This window comes from Notothenia rossii, assembly GCF_949606895.1.
Source record: "Notothenia rossii genome assembly, contig: scaffold_212, whole genome shotgun sequence".
Taxonomy (NCBI): Eukaryota; Metazoa; Chordata; class Actinopteri; order Perciformes; family Nototheniidae; genus Notothenia; species Notothenia rossii.
The window spans coordinates 1-19,528 of record NW_027639438.1 but is presented as its reverse complement, the minus strand read 5'-3'; the positions used below and the strand labels follow the sequence as shown (position 1 = coordinate 19,528).

Below are 19,528 nucleotides of genomic sequence, written 5' to 3'. Positions count from 1 at the left end.
AAAAACATATTCGGGAAAAAAGTAAAAAGACCACTGAAAATGTTTTTGCATTAAATGAGGTCTGAGATTTTGTACAAGAGTATCAATCAATCAATCAATCAATCAATCAATCAATCAATCAATCAATCAATCAATCAATCAATCAATGTTTATTTATATAGCCCAATATCACAAATGTTACATTTGTCTCAGTGGACTTCACAGTTTGTACAGAATATCAGTATGACAATACGACACCCTCTGTCCTTAGACCCTCTGTCCTTAGACCCTCTGTCCTTAGACCCTCTGTCCTTAAGCCCTCTGTCCTCAGACCCTCTGTCCTTAGACCCTCTGTCCTTAAACCCTCTGTCCTTAGACCCTCTGTCCTTAGACCCTCACATCGTACAAGGAAACACTTCCAGAGAAACCCACAGTTTAAAGGGGAACATGGGAGAAACATCAGGGAGAGCAACAGAGAAGGGATCCCTCTCCCAGGACGGACAGACGTGCAATAGATGCCGTGTGGAAATTGAAGAGATAATACATTTACAACATAGGTAGTCCAAATGTTTGGAAAAAACAAATGTTTGGAAATGCATGTGTCTATAATAAGAAGATGAATCCACAAGGATGTCAACAATCTTGTGGGAGCAATCATGGAAGTAGTGTGATGAGAGTCAGGCAGGACCACAGAGACAGGATCAGCCACGACTCGAAGTCCAGGACTCAGGATGCAGGACTTAGGACTCAGGACTCAGGATCAGCCACGCCCCAGGATCTAAAAATACATTTGGGGGAAGCTGGGTTATTGGGAACATGAGAGTACACAGGTACAGACAGACAGAAGGAAGAAGTAAGGTGTCCCCCGACAGTCTAAGCCTATAGCAGCTAAACTAGGGGCTGAGAAGTATTGAAACACACTTATTGACATTTAAAAAGTATAAATCTAACTGTAATCAATATCTAAGGCGATTAAGTCAACCGTCATTTGCTAAAAATAACAATAAATGCCATAAATATTAGGCAACAGACTGTAGTTCATATGATTTAATATGATGTAGTGTAATCAACATTACCTCAGCTCTGTGTAATTGTGATTGTCAGTCATGTTTAAAAAGTGCTATTTTCCTTAATCTATTTTGAAAAAGACGCTTTATGAAGCGACCGCAGCTGTCGATGCTTTCGTCAAGCTGAAGTGGGCGTGGTCGAATCTAAACTGGGTTTTAAATGTGATAAAAACTCCCGGAAAGGACAGAAAAAGTGGACACTAAAGATCTTAAACCAGAGGAGGAACTGGTGTGTGCTTCCATGCCTCCTCCCTCCCTTCTGCTGCAGGATCACACATTCATTATTTAGCTTCAACGCTCCGCCGTGCAGATATTAAAGAGGAATTATCTCATGCTGTCTGCACACTGTTCGCAGAATGATCACCACACTCACATGACACGCACTGAATGGAGTCTGCATTTCCAAATAAAGCCAAAACCTCCCGATCTGAGCCTGCACATGAAAGCAGATTTGAATGCAGTGTTTAATCCCTCACCGTATATAACAAGCGTCCCCTCTCTCTTTCTCTCTGCTGTCGTTTAATGAAAGTCAGATGTCATTAATGACTGCTAATTCTGCAGCGGTGCATTAGAGAGTCACAGGCTCTTATTGCTGTGACAGTGTGGTAGACAGTGTTTCGCTAAATGTCTCTTACAGTATGTCATGCTTTATCGAACTCGGACTGGAGCCTGGACGGTCTACATAGGCTTTTGTGTTTTCCCAAATTACATTACATATCATTTGGCTGACACCTTTATCCAAAGCGAATTACAATAAGTGCAAAAACCATAAAGGATCAAACTCTGACTTTGTGAATACCTGACCTCTAACTAGTACCCTGACTCTAACCTGATCTCTAACTAGTAGCCTGACTCTAACCTGACCTCTAACTAGTAGCCTGACTCTAACCTTACCTCTAACTAGTAGCCTGACTCTAACCTGACGTCTAACTAGTAGCCTGACTCTAACCTGATGTCTAACTAGTAGCCTGACTCTAACCTGACCTCTAACTAGTAGCCTGACTCTAACCTGACGTCTAACTAGTAGCCTGACTCTAACCTGATGTCTAACTAGTAGCCTGACTCTAACCTGACCTCTAACTAGTAGCCTGACTCTAACCTGATGTCTAACTAGTAGCCTGACTCTAACCTGACCTCTAACTAGTAGCCTGACTCTAACCTGACCTCTAACTAGTAGCCTGACTCTAACCTGATGTCTAACTAGTAGCCTGACTCTAACCTGACCTCTAACTAGTAGCCTGACTCTAACCTGACGTCTAACTAGTAGCCTGACTCTAACCTGATGTCTAACTAGTAGCCTGACTCTAACCTGACCTCTAACTAGTAGCCTGACTCTAACCTGATGTCTAACTAGTAGCCTGACTCTAACCTGACGTCTAACTAGTAGCCTGACTCTAACCTGACGTCTAACTAGTAGCCTGACTCTAACCTGACCTCTAACTAGTAGCCTGACTCTAACCTGATGTCTAACTAGTAGCCTGACTCTAACCTGACCTCTAACTAGTAGCCTGACTCTAACCTGACGTCTAACTAGTAGCCTGACTCTAACCTGACCTCTAACTAGTAGCCTGACTCTAACCTGACCTCTAACTAGTAGCCTGACTCTAACCTGACGTCTAACTAGTAGCCTGACTCTAACCTGACCTCTAACTAGTAGCCTGACTCTAACCTGACGTCTAACTAGTAGCCTGACTCTAACCTGACCTCTAACTAGTAGCTTGACTCTAACCTGATCTCTAACTAGTAGCCTGACTCTAACCTGACCTCTAACTAGTAGCCTGACTCTAACCTGACCTCTAACTAGTAGCCTGACTCTAACCTGACCTCTAACTAGTAGCCTGACTCTAACCTGACCTCTAACTAGTAGCCTGACTCTAACCTGACCTCTAACTAGTAGCCTGACTCTAGGACTCTCACAAAAGGGCCTTTATTCTAATCAAGCATCATTTGTTGTTATTATTTTTATGTTATGATCGCTGTAGTGTCTGATTGCTAATCTTACACTTTTGTATTTTTCTGTTTTCTTTTAACCAGGAACACTTAAAGGTGGGGTAGGTCATTTTGGAGAAAGCAGCTCGAGTGCGCTAGAATTTGAAAATACACAGCCGGAAAAAATCTGCCACTTCCTTCAGACTTCCTTACAGAGCCCCTCCTCCAACACACACGAACGCGCACATGACCAATGAGGGCACGAGATAAGTTTGTGCACAGATGGAAGGCTGACAGGCAGGTAGGACATCCAGTTACTTTAGCCGGGCCGGCTCAGATGATTGGTCGTGCTTTTTACAGCGCCACGGCTTCAACAGATGACATTTTTTATTTATTTTTGTCAAAGCACTTCAGATATTCATTGCTATCGGGATGTTAAGAGCATTCCATGGAATATAACAAAAAGTGTTCTCGAGCCGGTTTCTCAAACTTACCTACCCCACCTTTAACATGTTTTATAGCCTGATCTTCCTCTTGCTGTATGTGAGCTACAGTATGTACCTTGTATGTTCATAAATAAAAACTTTAATTACAAAAAAAAAAAAAAAACTCAGAGCAACAAGGAAAGTGAAGATATATTCACTTCAAGCAAGATCATATAAGGAGTGCTGGTGAAATAGGTACAAGGCCTAAATTAACAATTGTAATATTCTTCTCAGCACTAGCCTAATTGCCTAAGTACGATTGAAATACATACGTTTTCAGTCGGGACAAAAGATAAGCAAAGTGTCTGCTGATGTCAATGGGGAGCTCACTCCACCATTTAGGAGACAGGAGAGCCAGCTAATTGCTACTATCTTTGAAGTTTAAAATGTGTGTCTGTGTTTTTTTCTCGTAGGTTTCGGATAGTTTGCACTAGGATCATCACCCACAAGATGTTCGACCACATCGTGTTGCTCATCATCTTCCTCAACTGCATCACCATCGCCATGGAGAGGCCCTACATCTCCACGGTTGTGAGTATCAAAACACATTTAATATTAAAAGCATTAAATTCATTACAAACTATATAAATTCACTCTGCTAAGTTAGACACTACATACTAATATACACCTGAACATCAGCAGGAGAGGACTCTTTAAAGTAGAGACACTACATACTGATATACACCTGAACATCAGCAGGAGAGGACTCTTTAAAGTAGAGACACTACATACTGATATACACCTGAACATCAGCAGGAGAGGACTCTTTAAAGTAGAGACACTACATACTGATATACACCTGAACATCATCAGGAGAGGACTCTTTAAAGTAGAGACACTACATACTGATATACACCTGAACATCAACGGGAGAGGACTCTTTAAAGTAGAGACACTACATACTGATATACACCTGAACATCAGCAGGAGAGGACTCTTTAAAGTAGAGACACTACATACTGATATACACCTGAACATCAGCAGGAGAGGACTCTTTAAAGTAGAGACACTACATACTGATATACACCTGAACATCAGCAGGAGAGGACTCTTTAAAGTAGAGACACTACATACTGATATACACCTGAACATCAGCAGGAGAGGACTCTTTAAAGTAGAGACACTACATACTGATATACACCTGAACATCAGCAGGAGAGGACTCTTTAAAGTAGAGACACTACATACTGATATACACCTGAACATCAGCAGGAGAGGACTCTTTAAAGTAGAGACACTACATACTGATATACACCTGAACATCAGCAGGAGAGGACTCTTTAAAGTAGAGACACTACATACTGATATACACCTGAACATCAGCAGGAGAGGACTCTTTAAAGTAGAGACACTACATACTGATATACACCTGAACATCAGCAGGAGAGGACTCTTTAAAGTAGATACACTACATACTGATATACACCTGAACATCAGCAGGAGAGGACTCTTTAAAGTAGAGACACTACATACTGATATACACCTTAACATCAGCAGGAGAGGACTCTTTAAAGTAGAGACACTACATACTGATATACACCTGAACATCAGCAGGAGAGGACTCTTTAAAGTAGAGACACTACATACTGATATACACCTGAACATCATCAGGAGAGGACTCTTTAAAGTAGAGACACTACATACTGATATACACCTGAACATCATCAGGAGAGGACTCTTTAAAGTAGAGACACTACATACTGATATACACCTGAACATCAGCAGGAGAGGACTCTTTAAAGTAGAGACACTACATACTGATATACACATGAACATCAGCAGGAGAGGACTCTTTAAAGTAGAGACACTACATACTGATATACACCTGAACATCAGCAGGAGAGGACTCTTTAAAGTAGAGACACTACATACTGATATACACCTGAACATCAGCAGGAGAGGACTCTTTAAAGTAGAGACACTACATACTGATATACACCTGAACATCAGCAGGAGAGGACTCTTTAAAGTAGAGACACTACATACTGATATACACCTGAACATCAGCAGGAGAGGACTCTTTAAAGTAGAGACACTACATACTGATATACACCTGAACATCAGCAGGAGAGGACTCTTTAAAGTAGAGACACTACATACTGATATACACCTGAACATCAGCAGGAGAGGACTCTTTAAAGTAGAGACACTACATACTGATATACACCTTAACATCAGCAGGAGAGGACTCTTTAAAGTAGAGACACTACATACTGATATACACCTGAACATCAGCAGGAGAGGACTCTTTAAAGTAGAGACACTACATACTGATATACACCTGAACATCAGCAGGAGAGGACTCTTTAAAGTAGAGACACTACATACTGATATACAACTGAACATCAGCAGGAGAGGACTCTTTAAAGTAGAGACACTACATACTGATATACACCTGAACATCAGCAGGAGAGGACTCTTTAAAGTAGAGACACTACATACTGATATACACCTGAACATCAGCAGGAGAGGACTCTTTAAAGTAGAGACACTACATACTGATATACACCTGAACATCAGCAGGAGAGGACTCTTTAAAGTAGAGACACTACATACTGATATACACCTTAACATCAGCAGGAGAGGACTCTTTAAAGTAGAGACACTACATACTGATATACACCTGAACATCAGCAGGAGAGGACTCTTTAAAGTAGAGACACTACATACTGATATACACCTGAACATCAGCAGGAGAGGACTCTTTAAAGTAGAGACACTACATACTGATATACAACTGAACATCAGCAGGAGAGGACTCTTTAAAGTAGAGACACTACATACTGATATACACCTGAACATCAGCAGGAGAGGACTCTTTAAAGTAGAGACACTACATACTGATATACACCTGAACATCAGCAGGAGAGGACTCTTTAAAGTAGAGACACTACATACTGATATACACCTGAACATCAGCAGGAGAGGACTCTTTAAAGTAGAGACACTACATACTGATATACACCTGAACATCAGCAGGAGAGGACTCTTTAAAGTAGAGACACTACATACTGATATACACCTGAACATCAGCAGGAGAGGACTCTTTAAAGTAGAGACACTACATACTGATATACAACTGAACATCAGCAGGAGAGGACTCTTTAAAGTAGAGACACTACATACTGATATACACCTGAACATCAGCAGGAGAGGACTCTTTAAAGTAGAGACACTACATACTGATATACACCTGAACATCAGCAGGAGAGGACTCTTTAAAGTAGAGACACTACATACTGATATACACCTTAACATCAGCAGGAGAGGACTCTTTAAAGTAGAGACACTACATACTGATATACACCTTAACATCAGCAGGAGAGGACTCTTTAAAGTAGAGACACTACATACTGATATACACCTGAACATCAGCAGGAGAGGACTCTTTAAAGTAGAGACACTACATACTGATATACACCTGAACATCAGCAGGAGAGGACTCTTTAAAGTAGAGACACTACATACTGATATACAACTGAACATCAGCAGGAGAGGACTCTTTAAAGTAGAGACACTACATACTGATATACACCTGAACATCAGCAGGAGAGGACTCTTTAAAGTAGAGACACTACATACTGATATACACCTGAACATCAGCAGGAGAGGACTCTTTAAAGTAGAGACACTACATACTGATATACACCTGAACATCAGCAGGAGAGGACTCTTTAAAGTAGAGACACTACATACTGATATACACCTCAACATCAGCAGTAGAGGACTCTTTAAAGTAGAGACATTACATACTGATATACACCTGAACATCAGCAGGAGAGGACTCTTTAAAGTAGAGACACTACATACTGATATACACCTGAACATCAGAAGGAGAGGACTCTTTAAAGTAGAGACACTACATACTGATATACACCTGAACATCAGCAGGAGAGGACTCTTTAAAGTAGAGACACTACATACTGATATACACCTGAACATCAGCAGGAGAGGACTCTTTAAAGTAGAGACACTACATACTGATATACACCTGAACATCAGCAGTATATATCCTCTTCAAGTATATTCCCTAATCATGTATGCTCCTACATATATATATATATGTTAAAGTATAGGGTTTAGCCTATACTTTATACTTTTTATACTTTCTGTTTGACAGTATCAAAGGGTAATGTTTTCTTTATTGCTGCACATACTGCGCCCCATGAGCCAATGCACCATCTCTTCAAATACAGGCTGCAACACACACACACACACACACACCCACACACACACACACACACACACACACACACACACACACACACACACACACACACACACACACACACACACACACACACACACACACACACACACACACACACACACACACACACACACACACACACACACCCCAACTCTGTGTCCTCTGCAGCTCTAGCAGCAGCTCCATGCATAAACACAATAATTATCACTTTTTCTCACTGAGCGAGGTGTTCCTTGTTCGAGTCTAATTGTGGTTTTGCTCTCGCTGGAACGCTTCGTTCTGCTTGTTTTGCGACAGAGGAGACAGAGCCGTTTGTAATTGATTTGATTATCTGTGGGCTGGCGTACGTGGCTAATGTCCAGGAAAGAAGATGTTTAACAAATGGAGGCCGACCCGACTGGCTGCACGCTCTAATCAGGGCACAAAGATCACACACACACATTTATACATTTAAATGGGATTATTTCATCTGTGCACACACACAAATGTGTACAGAACAGTGGAGCAAGAATGAGTCCTAAAACCTGAGATATGACTCAGCTTTTTACCATTTCCTGTCCCCTCGTCTGGAAGTAAATGGTAAGCCTATGGAATTAATGTAGAAGGTGACTATTATTAATTAATTAGCCTCCTATAGCTTAGCGGTGGTGACGTGAAGTCATGTGACCGTGCTGTAGTTCCTTCATAGCCCAACATTAGCCTCCTTTAGCTTAGCGGTGGTGACGTGAAGTCATGTGACCGTGCTGTAGTTCCTTTATAGCCCAACATTAGCCTCCTTTAGCTTAGCGGTGGTGAGGTGAAGTCATGTGACCGTGCTGTAGTTCCTTTATAGCCCATCATTAGCCTCCTTTAGCTTAGTGGTAGTGACGTGAAGTCATGTTACCGTGCTCTAGTTCCTTTATAGCCCAACATTAGCCTCCTTTAGCTTAGCGGTGGTAGCGTGAAGTCATGTGACCGTGCTGTAGTTCCTTTATAGCCCATCATTAGCCACCTTTAGCTTAGCGGTAGTGACGTGAAGTCATGTGACCGTGCTGTAGTTCCTTTACAGCCCAACATTAGCCACCTTTAGCTTAGCGGTGGTGGCGTGAAGTCATGTGACCGTGCTGTAGTTCCTTCATAGCCCACCATTAGCTTTTTTCAATCATAAGCGGTGTTAATATGTGGAGGTTTTCCTTCTCGACAAGACCTGTAAGTATCATAAATGCTTTTTGCCGAGGGAACCCTTGCTATGCTAACTTTCCCGGTCCAACACAGCGTGCACACTAACATTAACATCACAGAGCATAATGTATAAGCATAAATCATAAAATCGTTAAAAAAATAAAATCATAAATCATTTAAAAATGATAATAATGATAAAATCATTATTTACGCTTCCTGTCTTGATTACCATGTCCAATCTGCTGCCTCTGGCTCAATTTTTTAAATGAGGTGTTAATGCGTGACTCAGCATCGTCCCCAGTTTTGAAATGCAATTCTTATTCCTTCTGATCTCATTTTACCCGAGTGGTCATTGCATGATTTGTTTTTCCGTGTGGGTAGTTTTGCAAAAATGAAGCCCATTTCCACTCACTGATTTTGTTATTTGCAACAACCTTTCAAAACGACCTCCTTTACATCATTTTGACCCCAAAAAAAGAGATTATTTAAATAGAAATGGAGTCAATGTAGCTTTAGAGATAAAGTCACAGGCTGAATGATTGTTTTTTTGCCCTGGAGGTTATGTTACACACTTAATATTTGTCTTTCTGTTTGTTTGGGAGGTTGCCTTGACACTGTCCTCGTGTTGCCCGGTGGAAATCATTTAGGATGGTCATACCACCTATTACGATTTATTATCCCGTAATGAGCCTGGGGACACTGCATCACCGTCTGGAGCCTTTTAATTGAGTTATATCAGCATGAGCGGTGTAAAACACAATCAATCTTAAGGTTCCTGCTTCAAAGTCGTCACCTCCAGATACAATTAAGATAAGAACAAGCCGGTACACACTGAAGCGTGATGGAAACTCTGCAGCAGATTCAGTTTGACGCTGGTTTTCTGACGCTCAGGAGTACAGGAACTTTTTTAAACTACATAATTAGGCATGAATTGTACGTCGGATGTATTGCTGTACCGTGCATCTTAATGATAAACCTCTTAACATTAAGGTATACCGTCCCAAAATAGGGCTGTCATATTCACAGATTAGATTAAATATACTTTATTTTTCCAACATTTCGACTTTTTTCATAAGCAGCAGGTTCAAAGGCATACTTGCCAACCTTGAGACCTCAGAACTCGGGAGCATTTCAAAATGCAAAATGGGGCGGTGGGGGAGGGGACTCGGACTTTCAGTTGCGCGCTACTAAAGAGAGGCGTTACCATGGAAATCAAACAATGGTGTAGCTGTATTAAAGTCCGAGTGGAAACAGTCCTGAGTAAATCTGATTTTGTCAGACATCGGGAGAAATGCGGGAGAAATATGACCCCGGGAGGAAACCGGGAGAGGGCAATGAAATCGGGAGTCTCCCGCGAAAATCGGGAGGGTTGACAAGTATGGTCAAAGGCATTGTACATACGTTAAAAATAACATTTAAAATAAGTTAATATGTACATATCAGCAATCAAATCTGTAATGTATCTATAGAATACACAATATACTGTATAATGTAAATGATAACACACTAGAACCGACCATCGTACTACAAATACTACAGGTATAGGAACATACTGAAGATACCTTAGACTTACTCAACTACCTTCAAGCTTTCTAAGTCATTTACACAAATGTAGTTATGCAAAGGTATTAGGTTGAGAAATAAGGAAATAACTGCTAGAAACAAGGACAGAAAAGCTATAAAAACACAGATAAAGAATACTATTCAGTTGCTTTGTGAGAAAATGAGTGTATATATAATTATTGAAATATAACAACTATCAAAGTCGATCGAAGTGTTTGTGTAACATCTCAAGTTTCCCGCAGATTTATAGACTAATTATGCAGCCATTATCTTTAGTGATGGTGAAGGGATTGACACTAAGTTGAGGAACATTTCCCGATGACTGAAAGTATATACAAACCGTAGACTGTTTATGAAAAATGAAAGTATGAAAACGTGTGTTCAAAGCACAGAAGTGGCTGCTGTCGAGCCTGGAATTCATAAAGCCTCTCAACGAAAGCATTCACAGTGATGTCATACCCGACATTCCCAGAGTGTGTGTGTGTGTGTGTTTGTGTTTGTGTGTGAGATGGTAGTTGGAGGCCGTGGGAAAGGCAGCCACACACACACACACACACACACACACACACACACACACACACACACACACACACACACACACACACACACACACACACACACACACACACACACACACACACACACACACACACACACACACACACACACATTCTATGGGGTAAATAAGCAGTGAGTGCTGCTTGTTTTCTCTGGAGATCTAATAGCTGCACACTGATGGCGTTGTGTTACGTGCACGCTTAGTAAACAAAACAATCGTGCTTTTCCTCTATATTGACGGAAAACATTTTAAAAAAAATGCTTTATTTCATGTGTTTTTTAAGGTGATTTAAAGCAACTTGTACCTATTTCTTCTTCCTCTTGTCCTCGGCTCAAAACTGACCCGTTTCTAGAGGTTTTTATGTGTAACAGATTATGTGTAATTGCCACACAAATAACATGGATGATGAATGGCTAATTTCATTGATTTATGTGTGTTTTATTTACATTTATAGCATCTGGTGTTATTATGTTCAGCCATTTAACATTTTGAAGCCGGTAACAAACATAATCCTGACCTAACTTTGACAAATCAATCAATCAATCAATCAATCAATCAATCAATCAATCAATCAATCAATCAATCCATCAATCAATCCATCAATCAATCAATCAATCAATGTTTATTTATATAGCCCAATATCACAAATTTTACATTTGTCAGAGTGGACCTCACAGTTTGTACAGAATATCAGTATGACAATAATAATAATAATAATAATAATAATAATAATAATAATAATAATAATAATTAATTAAATGTATAAAGCGGTTTCCCTGGTGCTCAAAGCGCTTACAAGCAAGTAAAACAAAATAACGACAAAAGTAGAAAGTGCTAAGCTAGGTGGAATAAGGGCAAGGGGTTAGTGGTTAGGAGTTGAAGGCAAGAGTGAAAAGGTGAGTTTTGAGGGATTGTTTGAATGATGTGAGAGTGTTGGCGGATCTCACGTGGCTGGGGAGGGAGTTCCAGAGTGAGGGGGGGGGGGGGGGCTGCGAAGGCCCTGTCACCCCAGGTCCGGAGCTTTGTCCTGATGGGCTGCAGTAGGTTAGCTTCAGCAGAACTGAGGCGACGGGTGGGGGTGTGTCGTTGGATGAGGTCACAGAGGTAGGGGGGGGCAAGGTTGTTGAGGGCTTTGAAAGTGAAAAGTAATATTTGAAAGTCAATGCGGTGTTTGATGGGGAGCCGGTGGAGGTCATGGAGGATAGGGGTGATGTGGTCGGAGCGTCGGGTGGAGGTGAGCAAGCGGGAAGCTGAGTTTTGGACATATTGAAGTTGCTTCAGTGTGAATGCAGGTGATCCAAAAAGCTGTTGCAGTAATCCAGTCGGGATGTTATGAAGGCATGGCTCAGAGTCTCAGCAACGGTCGATGAGAGGGAGGGTCTGATGCGGGCGATGTTCTTTAAATGGAAGAATGCGTTTTTGGTGACCTGGTTGACGTGAGGGAGGAAAGTGAGGGTGGGGTCGAGGATGATGCCAAGGTTACGGATGTGAGAGGAGGGTTTGACAATGGAGCCATCGATGGTAAGAGAAAAATCTTGGGTTGAGCGGGTAAGTGAGTTTAGGCCAATGATTATAAGTTCCGATTTGTCACAGTTAAGTTTTAGAAAATTGTTTTGCATCCAGATTTTAATGTCAGTGAGGCAGGTGCTGAGCTGGGAGTGTGTGGCAGGAGAAATTGATTTTGTTGAGAGGTAGAGCTGTGTGTCATCAGCATAACAGTGGAACTGGAGTTGGTGTTGACGGAGGATTTGTCCAATTGGGAGGATGTAGATGATGAACAGAAGGGGACCAAGTACAGAACCCTGAGGGACGCCATGATTGACGGGGGCTGTGGGGGATGTTGGGTTGTTAATGGAGATGAATTGATGTCTGTCAGAGAGATAGGATTTAAACCAGGAGAGGGCAGTACCGGTAATGCCAATGGAAGACTGGAGGCGGTTGATGAGGATGGAATGGCATCGTGTCAAATGCGGCTGTAAGTTCAAGGAGAATGAGAATTGAGAGGTAACCAGAGTCAGCAGAGAGGAGAATGTCGATAAATAAATAAATACAACACCCTCTGTCCTTAGACCCTCTGTCCTTAGACCCTCTGCCCTTAGACCCTCTGTCCTTAGACCCTCTATCCTTAGACCCTCTGTCCTTAGACCCTCACATCGTACAAGGAAAAACATAGATAGTCACCAAAAATATATGTTCCTCTCGAGCCAAATAATTCAAATATTTTGCCCTTTTTAACTCAGAATAACAAAGTGTAAATGAAGTGTATTGACCATAAATGACGGGTAAGACTTGTGGTGATATTAAAGGTCTTCTATGGTGCTCTTGGCTAATGGTTGCACAACACAAAAAAACATAGTGACATCACAAAGTGACCAAAATCTGATCAGCTGATATTATAACAGGGGACCTTCAAGAAACACAGATTGTGATGATATTCTTGAGGACAAACGTTGCACAGTGACAGGAAGACAACACAAAGGTTAAGGACAAGTTGTAACACGTTTTATTTTCACTATTTCAAAGTGCAAAAGGACACAACACTGGCTGTGAATGAATAGTACACTTTATAACTGCCAGCCAGCAATCATTAGTGTTTGCATCAGGGATGTTTGTACAGTTTTCTGCCCTCATACATTATTCAGATGGATTTAGAGGCAGACAAAGAACAAACTCAGTGGAACAACATGCCTACAACTAGGGATGTCCCGATCACCTTTTTTTCCTCCCGATCCGATTCCGATCATTTGTATTTGACAATTTGCCGATACCGATTTTTCCCGATCCGATCTTTATGCAATGCATTAAGAGGAAAAAAAGCATTCAAGTTGTCCCTTAAGGTTATTTTTTTTATTTAAATTGGATATTCTATCCAACATGGATATAGCTTCTTTCTTTCACAGCAGCATTGGATCAGTTCAGTTGTGCAGCATTGGATCAAAACAAAATCAAGCTTATCAGTACTCGTTAGCTTACTGCTACAATTAGACACTGCGCCCACTCTGTTGCCAGATTTGAGAGAAATAAGCAGGTCTATGAAAACAAGCCCCAAAGAAGCAACACATACATGATGTTCTGTCATTTGAAACCAAAACTAAGGCCTCAGGATGACTTTAAGACTTGAACATGGTCATTTTTGTTTTGTAACATTGAATACAAAAAATAAAAAGTATTTATTAAAAAAAAAAAAAAAATCCCGATCCCCGATTTTTTTCTCCCGATTCCGATCTTTTGAAAATCACGTGATCGGCTCCGATCCCCAATCACGTGATTGGATCGGGACATCTCTACCTACAACTCAATGTGCTTTTTCAAATCTTTTGCGCTGTTAGCATGAACCTCATCTTAACCCCGGTGTCTTTTCTTTATTCTGCAGGAGAGGATCTTCCTCAAACTGACCAACTACATCTTCACCGCCATCTTCGTGGCAGAGATGTTCATAAAGGTGAGGAACTGACAGTAATAATGTCTTTGTAATGTATTCAATAGAACAGCAAGGATCGAAACATTGCTTGACATTGACAAAAAAAAGTGAATATTATTTAATAGCAAACCACTTACTAATAATAACACCTTTTATTGAAGGGGGCTTTTCATATCCAATGGAAAAACTCCTTTGTGTTTTTGTTGGTGTTAATTGCTCATAAAACTTCTGTAATTGTACGTAACCTGTTGAACTCTGAGCTTTCCCTTGTAATGTATTATTTATGTGGTTTTTAAGAATAAATTAGTAATTAGTTCCACTGATGATAGCAATAATGTGACGTGATGGAGAGAAGACATGTAGCGCATGTAGCTTCGATGCTAAAGAATACTGTGTGTTTGTTTGCAATCTGCCATGAAGTCATCTCTCACTTCTGTTGACATCAGCTCTTATGAAAGATATCTGTGAGCTCAGGATTACTTAGTTTGTGACACGAGATCAGGCGAGTGCTCGCTCACATTTAGAGACGGAGAAACGTCAGACACACAAATCTGCAGAGAAGAAGAAGAAGAGACTGTCTGTTGAACACATGCACTGTAAGCCAGAGGACTAACACACACACACACACACACACACACACACACACACGCACACACACACACACACACACACACACACACACACACACACACACACACACACACACACACACACACACACACACACACACACACACATCTCACTAAAAGTGTGTGTGTCTGAATGTCTTCCACTACATAGATGAGAGTAACACCTGCGCCACTTCCGGGCGAACATGACAGCCCCGCCCACTTTTGGGGGAAACCAACGCTGTCATTTGAACGGAGATCGATCCTGAAGCCGCAGAGATCTTCTGTTACTGTCCTTTCTTCTTAGAGGAAGTACAGAAACAATGAACTCGCTCCCAGCCGGCGAAATTACAGCCTCGCCTACTGATTTTAACCATATATCGAGCCCGATCGTCGATTTCAAATGATTTAATGTAATTGTTCATCGTAATCCGGCTCTTTGAAGATCCACAAATCCACGGTTTTCTTACATTTCTGATCGGATTGGCCAAAAATTCAGAATTTGTATTGACCGCCGTTCAAATGACAGCGTTGTTTTCCCCCAAAAGTGGGCGGGGCCGTAATTTTCGCCCGGAATTGACGCAGGTGTTACTCTCATCTATACTGTATATATGTACCTTAAATATTTAACGTTGTATAAGTTAATGAATGAATGACACCTGCCGCATCATCACGGGATGCGTTAGCTAGCCGGCATCTCTCTCCCGCACATCAGACGACTAGGTATCGCTCAAGATGAACGGAGAACACAGGAGAACGACATCAGACACCCCTTGTATGGCCACGTAGCACCCCCACGCAGGCTCCGATCCAGAGCCAGTTTTCTGCAGACAGCCCCTCCAGACAACCAAACAAGCAGCAAGGACCAACATCTGGGAAGATGGATGGCAAAGAAATGACACACGAGCTCTTGAATGACTTGACAGAGGAGTCACAGCAACGGAAAGCCTCGCTAGTGGCCACGCCCTTGGCCGGACAACCTGGAAGTCACTTGATAGACTGTGTGTGGAACAGGGGAGGTGCAAAGCACTGATGAAAGTGTGGAACTACACCACAGAAGACACGAGCAGCTGTGGATCAGTGAAGACAATGTCCCACCTACTGGAATGTGCCGATGCCCCCCGGTGCAGTCCAGAAGACCTGGCAGGACCTCCCCCATCAGCTGTGGCCTGTGCCCGATACTGGCAGAACGACATCTGAGATTGCTACGGACTCGAAGAAGAGAGTTCATGAACACCTAGTAGTTTAGTACTGCTTGTATTTATACTAGATTTAGACTTTGGGCCAGGGGACTAGTGTTCTTCCAATACATTGTAATGATATATGAATGAAAACAGTAGCATCACAACCAAAGACTTGTAATATGTATTTAAAACCCTCAATATTATAGAAAAACATTCAAAATAACCCTGTTTACTCCATTAGACACAGCAGGGTGTTGTTGTTGATATCTCTGTGATGTAGACACTATATTCTGCTATGCATTGATTAGCATCAGTAATGCATCTCTTACACGAAGGGTTAATAAAACAGGAATAGCTGTGCTGGCCTGATTTAATATGTTTCTGTTATTTTCTGAAATGCAAATTGCTTCATGTGCAGAATAATTGATGAGCGGAGCCTATAGAATTAGAAATGAGGCGCTTTATGTTCCTCGCTGCAGAGCCAATAAGAAGATGGTTTCATAATAACAAACAATCTGCAACGCACACACAGAAACGCACATTGAGTTACGGGTCCTTTATTTAGAGTCAAATACATATATATATATATATATATATATATATTTATACCAGAGTGTAGGAGTACTCTGTTACAGTAAAAGTCCTGCATTCAAAATGTTCCTCAAGTAAAAGTAGAAGTACTCAGATCTTGTTCTTCAGTAAAAGTAGAAGTACTCAGATCTTGTACTTGATTAAAAGTAGAAGTACTCAGATCTTGTTCTTGAGTAAGTACAAGATCTTGTACTTGAGTCAAAGCAGAAGTACTCAGATCTTGTAATTCAGTAAAAGTAGAAGTACTCAGATCTTTTACTTGAGTAAAAGTAGAAGTACTCAGATCTTGTACTTGAGTAAAAGTAGAAGTACTCAGATCTTGTACTTGAGTAAAAGTAGAAGTACTCAGATCTTGTACTTGAGTAAAAGTAGAAGTACTCATAACATGTACTTGAATAAAAGTAGAAGTACTTAGATCTTGTACTTGAGTAAAAGTAGAAGTACTCAGATCTTGTACTTGAGTAAAAGTAGAAGTACTCAGATCTTGTACTAGAGTAAAAGTAGAAGTACTCAGATCTTATACTTGAATAAAAGTAGAAGTACTTAGATCTTGTACTTGAGTAAAAGTAGAAGTACTCAGATCTTGTACTTGAGTAAAAGTAGAAGTACTCAGGTCTTGTACTTAAGTAAAAGTAGAAGTACTCAGATCTTGTACTTGAGTAAAAGTAGAAGTACTTAGATCTTGTACTTGAGTCAAAGTAGAAGTACTCAGATCTTGTACTTGAGTAAAAGTAGAAGTACTCAGGTCTTGTACTTAAGTAAAAGTAGAAGTACTCAGATCTTGTTCTTGAGTAAAAGTAGAAGTACTCAGATCTTGTACTTCAGTAAAAGTAGAAGTACTCAGATCTTGTAGTAAAAGTAGAAGTACTCAGATCTTGTACTTGAGTAAAAGCAGAAGTACTCAGATCTTGTACTTCCTACCTCTGCTTGCAGATCGTGTCTCTGGGCTGGTGCTTCGGGGAAAAGTCGTACCTGAGGAGCAGCTGGAACCTTCTGGACGGGATGCTGGTGATGATCTCCGTCATCGACATCCTCGTCTCTCTCCTCTCAAACTCCGGCACCAAGATCCTCGGCATGCTGAGAGTGCTGCGGCTCCTCAGGACCCTCAGACCCCTACGGTGAGGAAAATACCTTTATACACACACACACACACACACACACACACACACACACACACAGACACACACACACAAAACGCTTTTTTTATGGGCAGCCCTTCTGCATCCATCACTTTAGAAATATTGCAAGTTGCATTAAACTGTTATAAAATGATATATAATTGTAATTATCTCCCTCTATTAAGATGCCGTTTTTAACCAACATCAGTCCTTATTAAAACTATTAAATGCATTCATTTTCAAATTAAAGTAAGACATGCATATCCACACACACACACACACACACACACACACACACACACACACACACACACACACACACACACACACACACACACACACACACACACACACACACACACACTGAGAAACACAATAGATTGAGAGGTTTAATGGTCAAATTGCAAACAGTCCCAGGCTCCGTGCAACACACAATATAACACACATGTTTACTTGCATGTACAATAGTGCACTTAAAAATGTGAATAGGTAAACTATGTACGTGTGAAATAAGATATAACATAGCAAGAGTAAGATATTTGGACGTCCTTGCGGAGGGATATTAACCTTTGTGCATCATTTTAAAAATGGATATAAAAAAATATAAAAATATATATATCCGTGCCAAACTAATATATAAATCTTATTTCTTCACATTTGTTACCAACATTATTCCTGTTTCATTTGACTCTGTCTGGGATCAATAATTAGAAACCTGGAAAATACCCCGTTGTGCGATCATGGCAAAATGACTCGGCAAAAACCTCAATTCAATTTGCCAAAGCTTCAAATTAAAAGCCCAAAATGCATCGTATTATTCTTTAATGGCTGTGGGGTAAAAACAAATGTGGTTTGAATGGAATCCCTTTTGTCTCTAGGCTTTGAATGAGGCTGCACACTTCATTAAAAACCTATTTTGAGAGCTTGGTTTGAACTCCTGGAACTCAGTGGCGCTCAAACCCTCACTGAAGTGTTCGCCACACGCTGTAACACACCCAAAATGGAATATTTAATAATTAAAGAGCTGAAAATGTGAGGTTAAAAGCACTCAGCGACCTCACGTTACGATCCCTCCACTTCCCACACTCCAGCTACCGATTGGACGTCTGGTTTTAAAACTGAGGCGGACTGAGATGATGTGACCTCTGACAAGTTTGGAGCTTTTGGGCGAAGTGTGTGTGTGTGTGTGTGTGTGTGTGTGTGTGTGTGTGTGTGTGTGTGTGTGTGTGTGTGTGTGTGTGTGTGTGTGTGTGTGTGTGTGTGTGTGTGTGTGTGTGTGTGTGTGTGTGTGTGTGTGTGTGTGTGTGTGTGTGTGTGTGGCCTAGCATTAGCATCCTTGTGGGGACCTAAATCTGTTTACACAGTCACGTGTGGGGACTCGCCTCCCTTATGGGGACAGAATCATTCATTTTAGGGTGAAGACTTGGTTAGGGTTAGGCTTGTGTTGGTTAAGGTTAGGATAAGTCTCCAGGAAATGCATGTAAGTCAATGTAATGTCCCCTGAAGTGATGCAGGCTTATTTTAGCATGCATCCATACGTGTGTTATTGTTAGCGTGTACACAGTCGTGTTTATTTGAGCGGAAATGAGGCGGAAACCAATTTGGAGATTTTGTTTGTTCTTATACATCCAAATATGAGTGTGTGTGTGTGTG

At 41.1% G+C, this 19,528-nt stretch overlaps 1 protein-coding gene across 1 annotated transcript in view; it reads left to right on the top strand.

Moving 5' to 3' along the window:
* The window catches only part of LOC307027869 (voltage-dependent T-type calcium channel subunit alpha-1G-like), a gene marked incomplete at both ends in the record, with an annotated part of 79,385 nt that extends 61,506 nt beyond the window's left edge, over positions 1 to 17,879 (top strand). The window contains 3 exons of the mRNA XM_079696226.1: positions 3,874 to 3,991; positions 14,327 to 14,395; positions 17,691 to 17,879. Of these exons, the coding sequence (XP_079552352.1) occupies positions 3,874 to 3,991; positions 14,327 to 14,395; positions 17,691 to 17,879 (376 nt within the window). The remainder of the gene's footprint in view (positions 1 to 3,873; positions 3,992 to 14,326; positions 14,396 to 17,690) is intronic.
* Between the last annotated feature and the right edge of the window lie 1,649 nt (positions 17,880 to 19,528).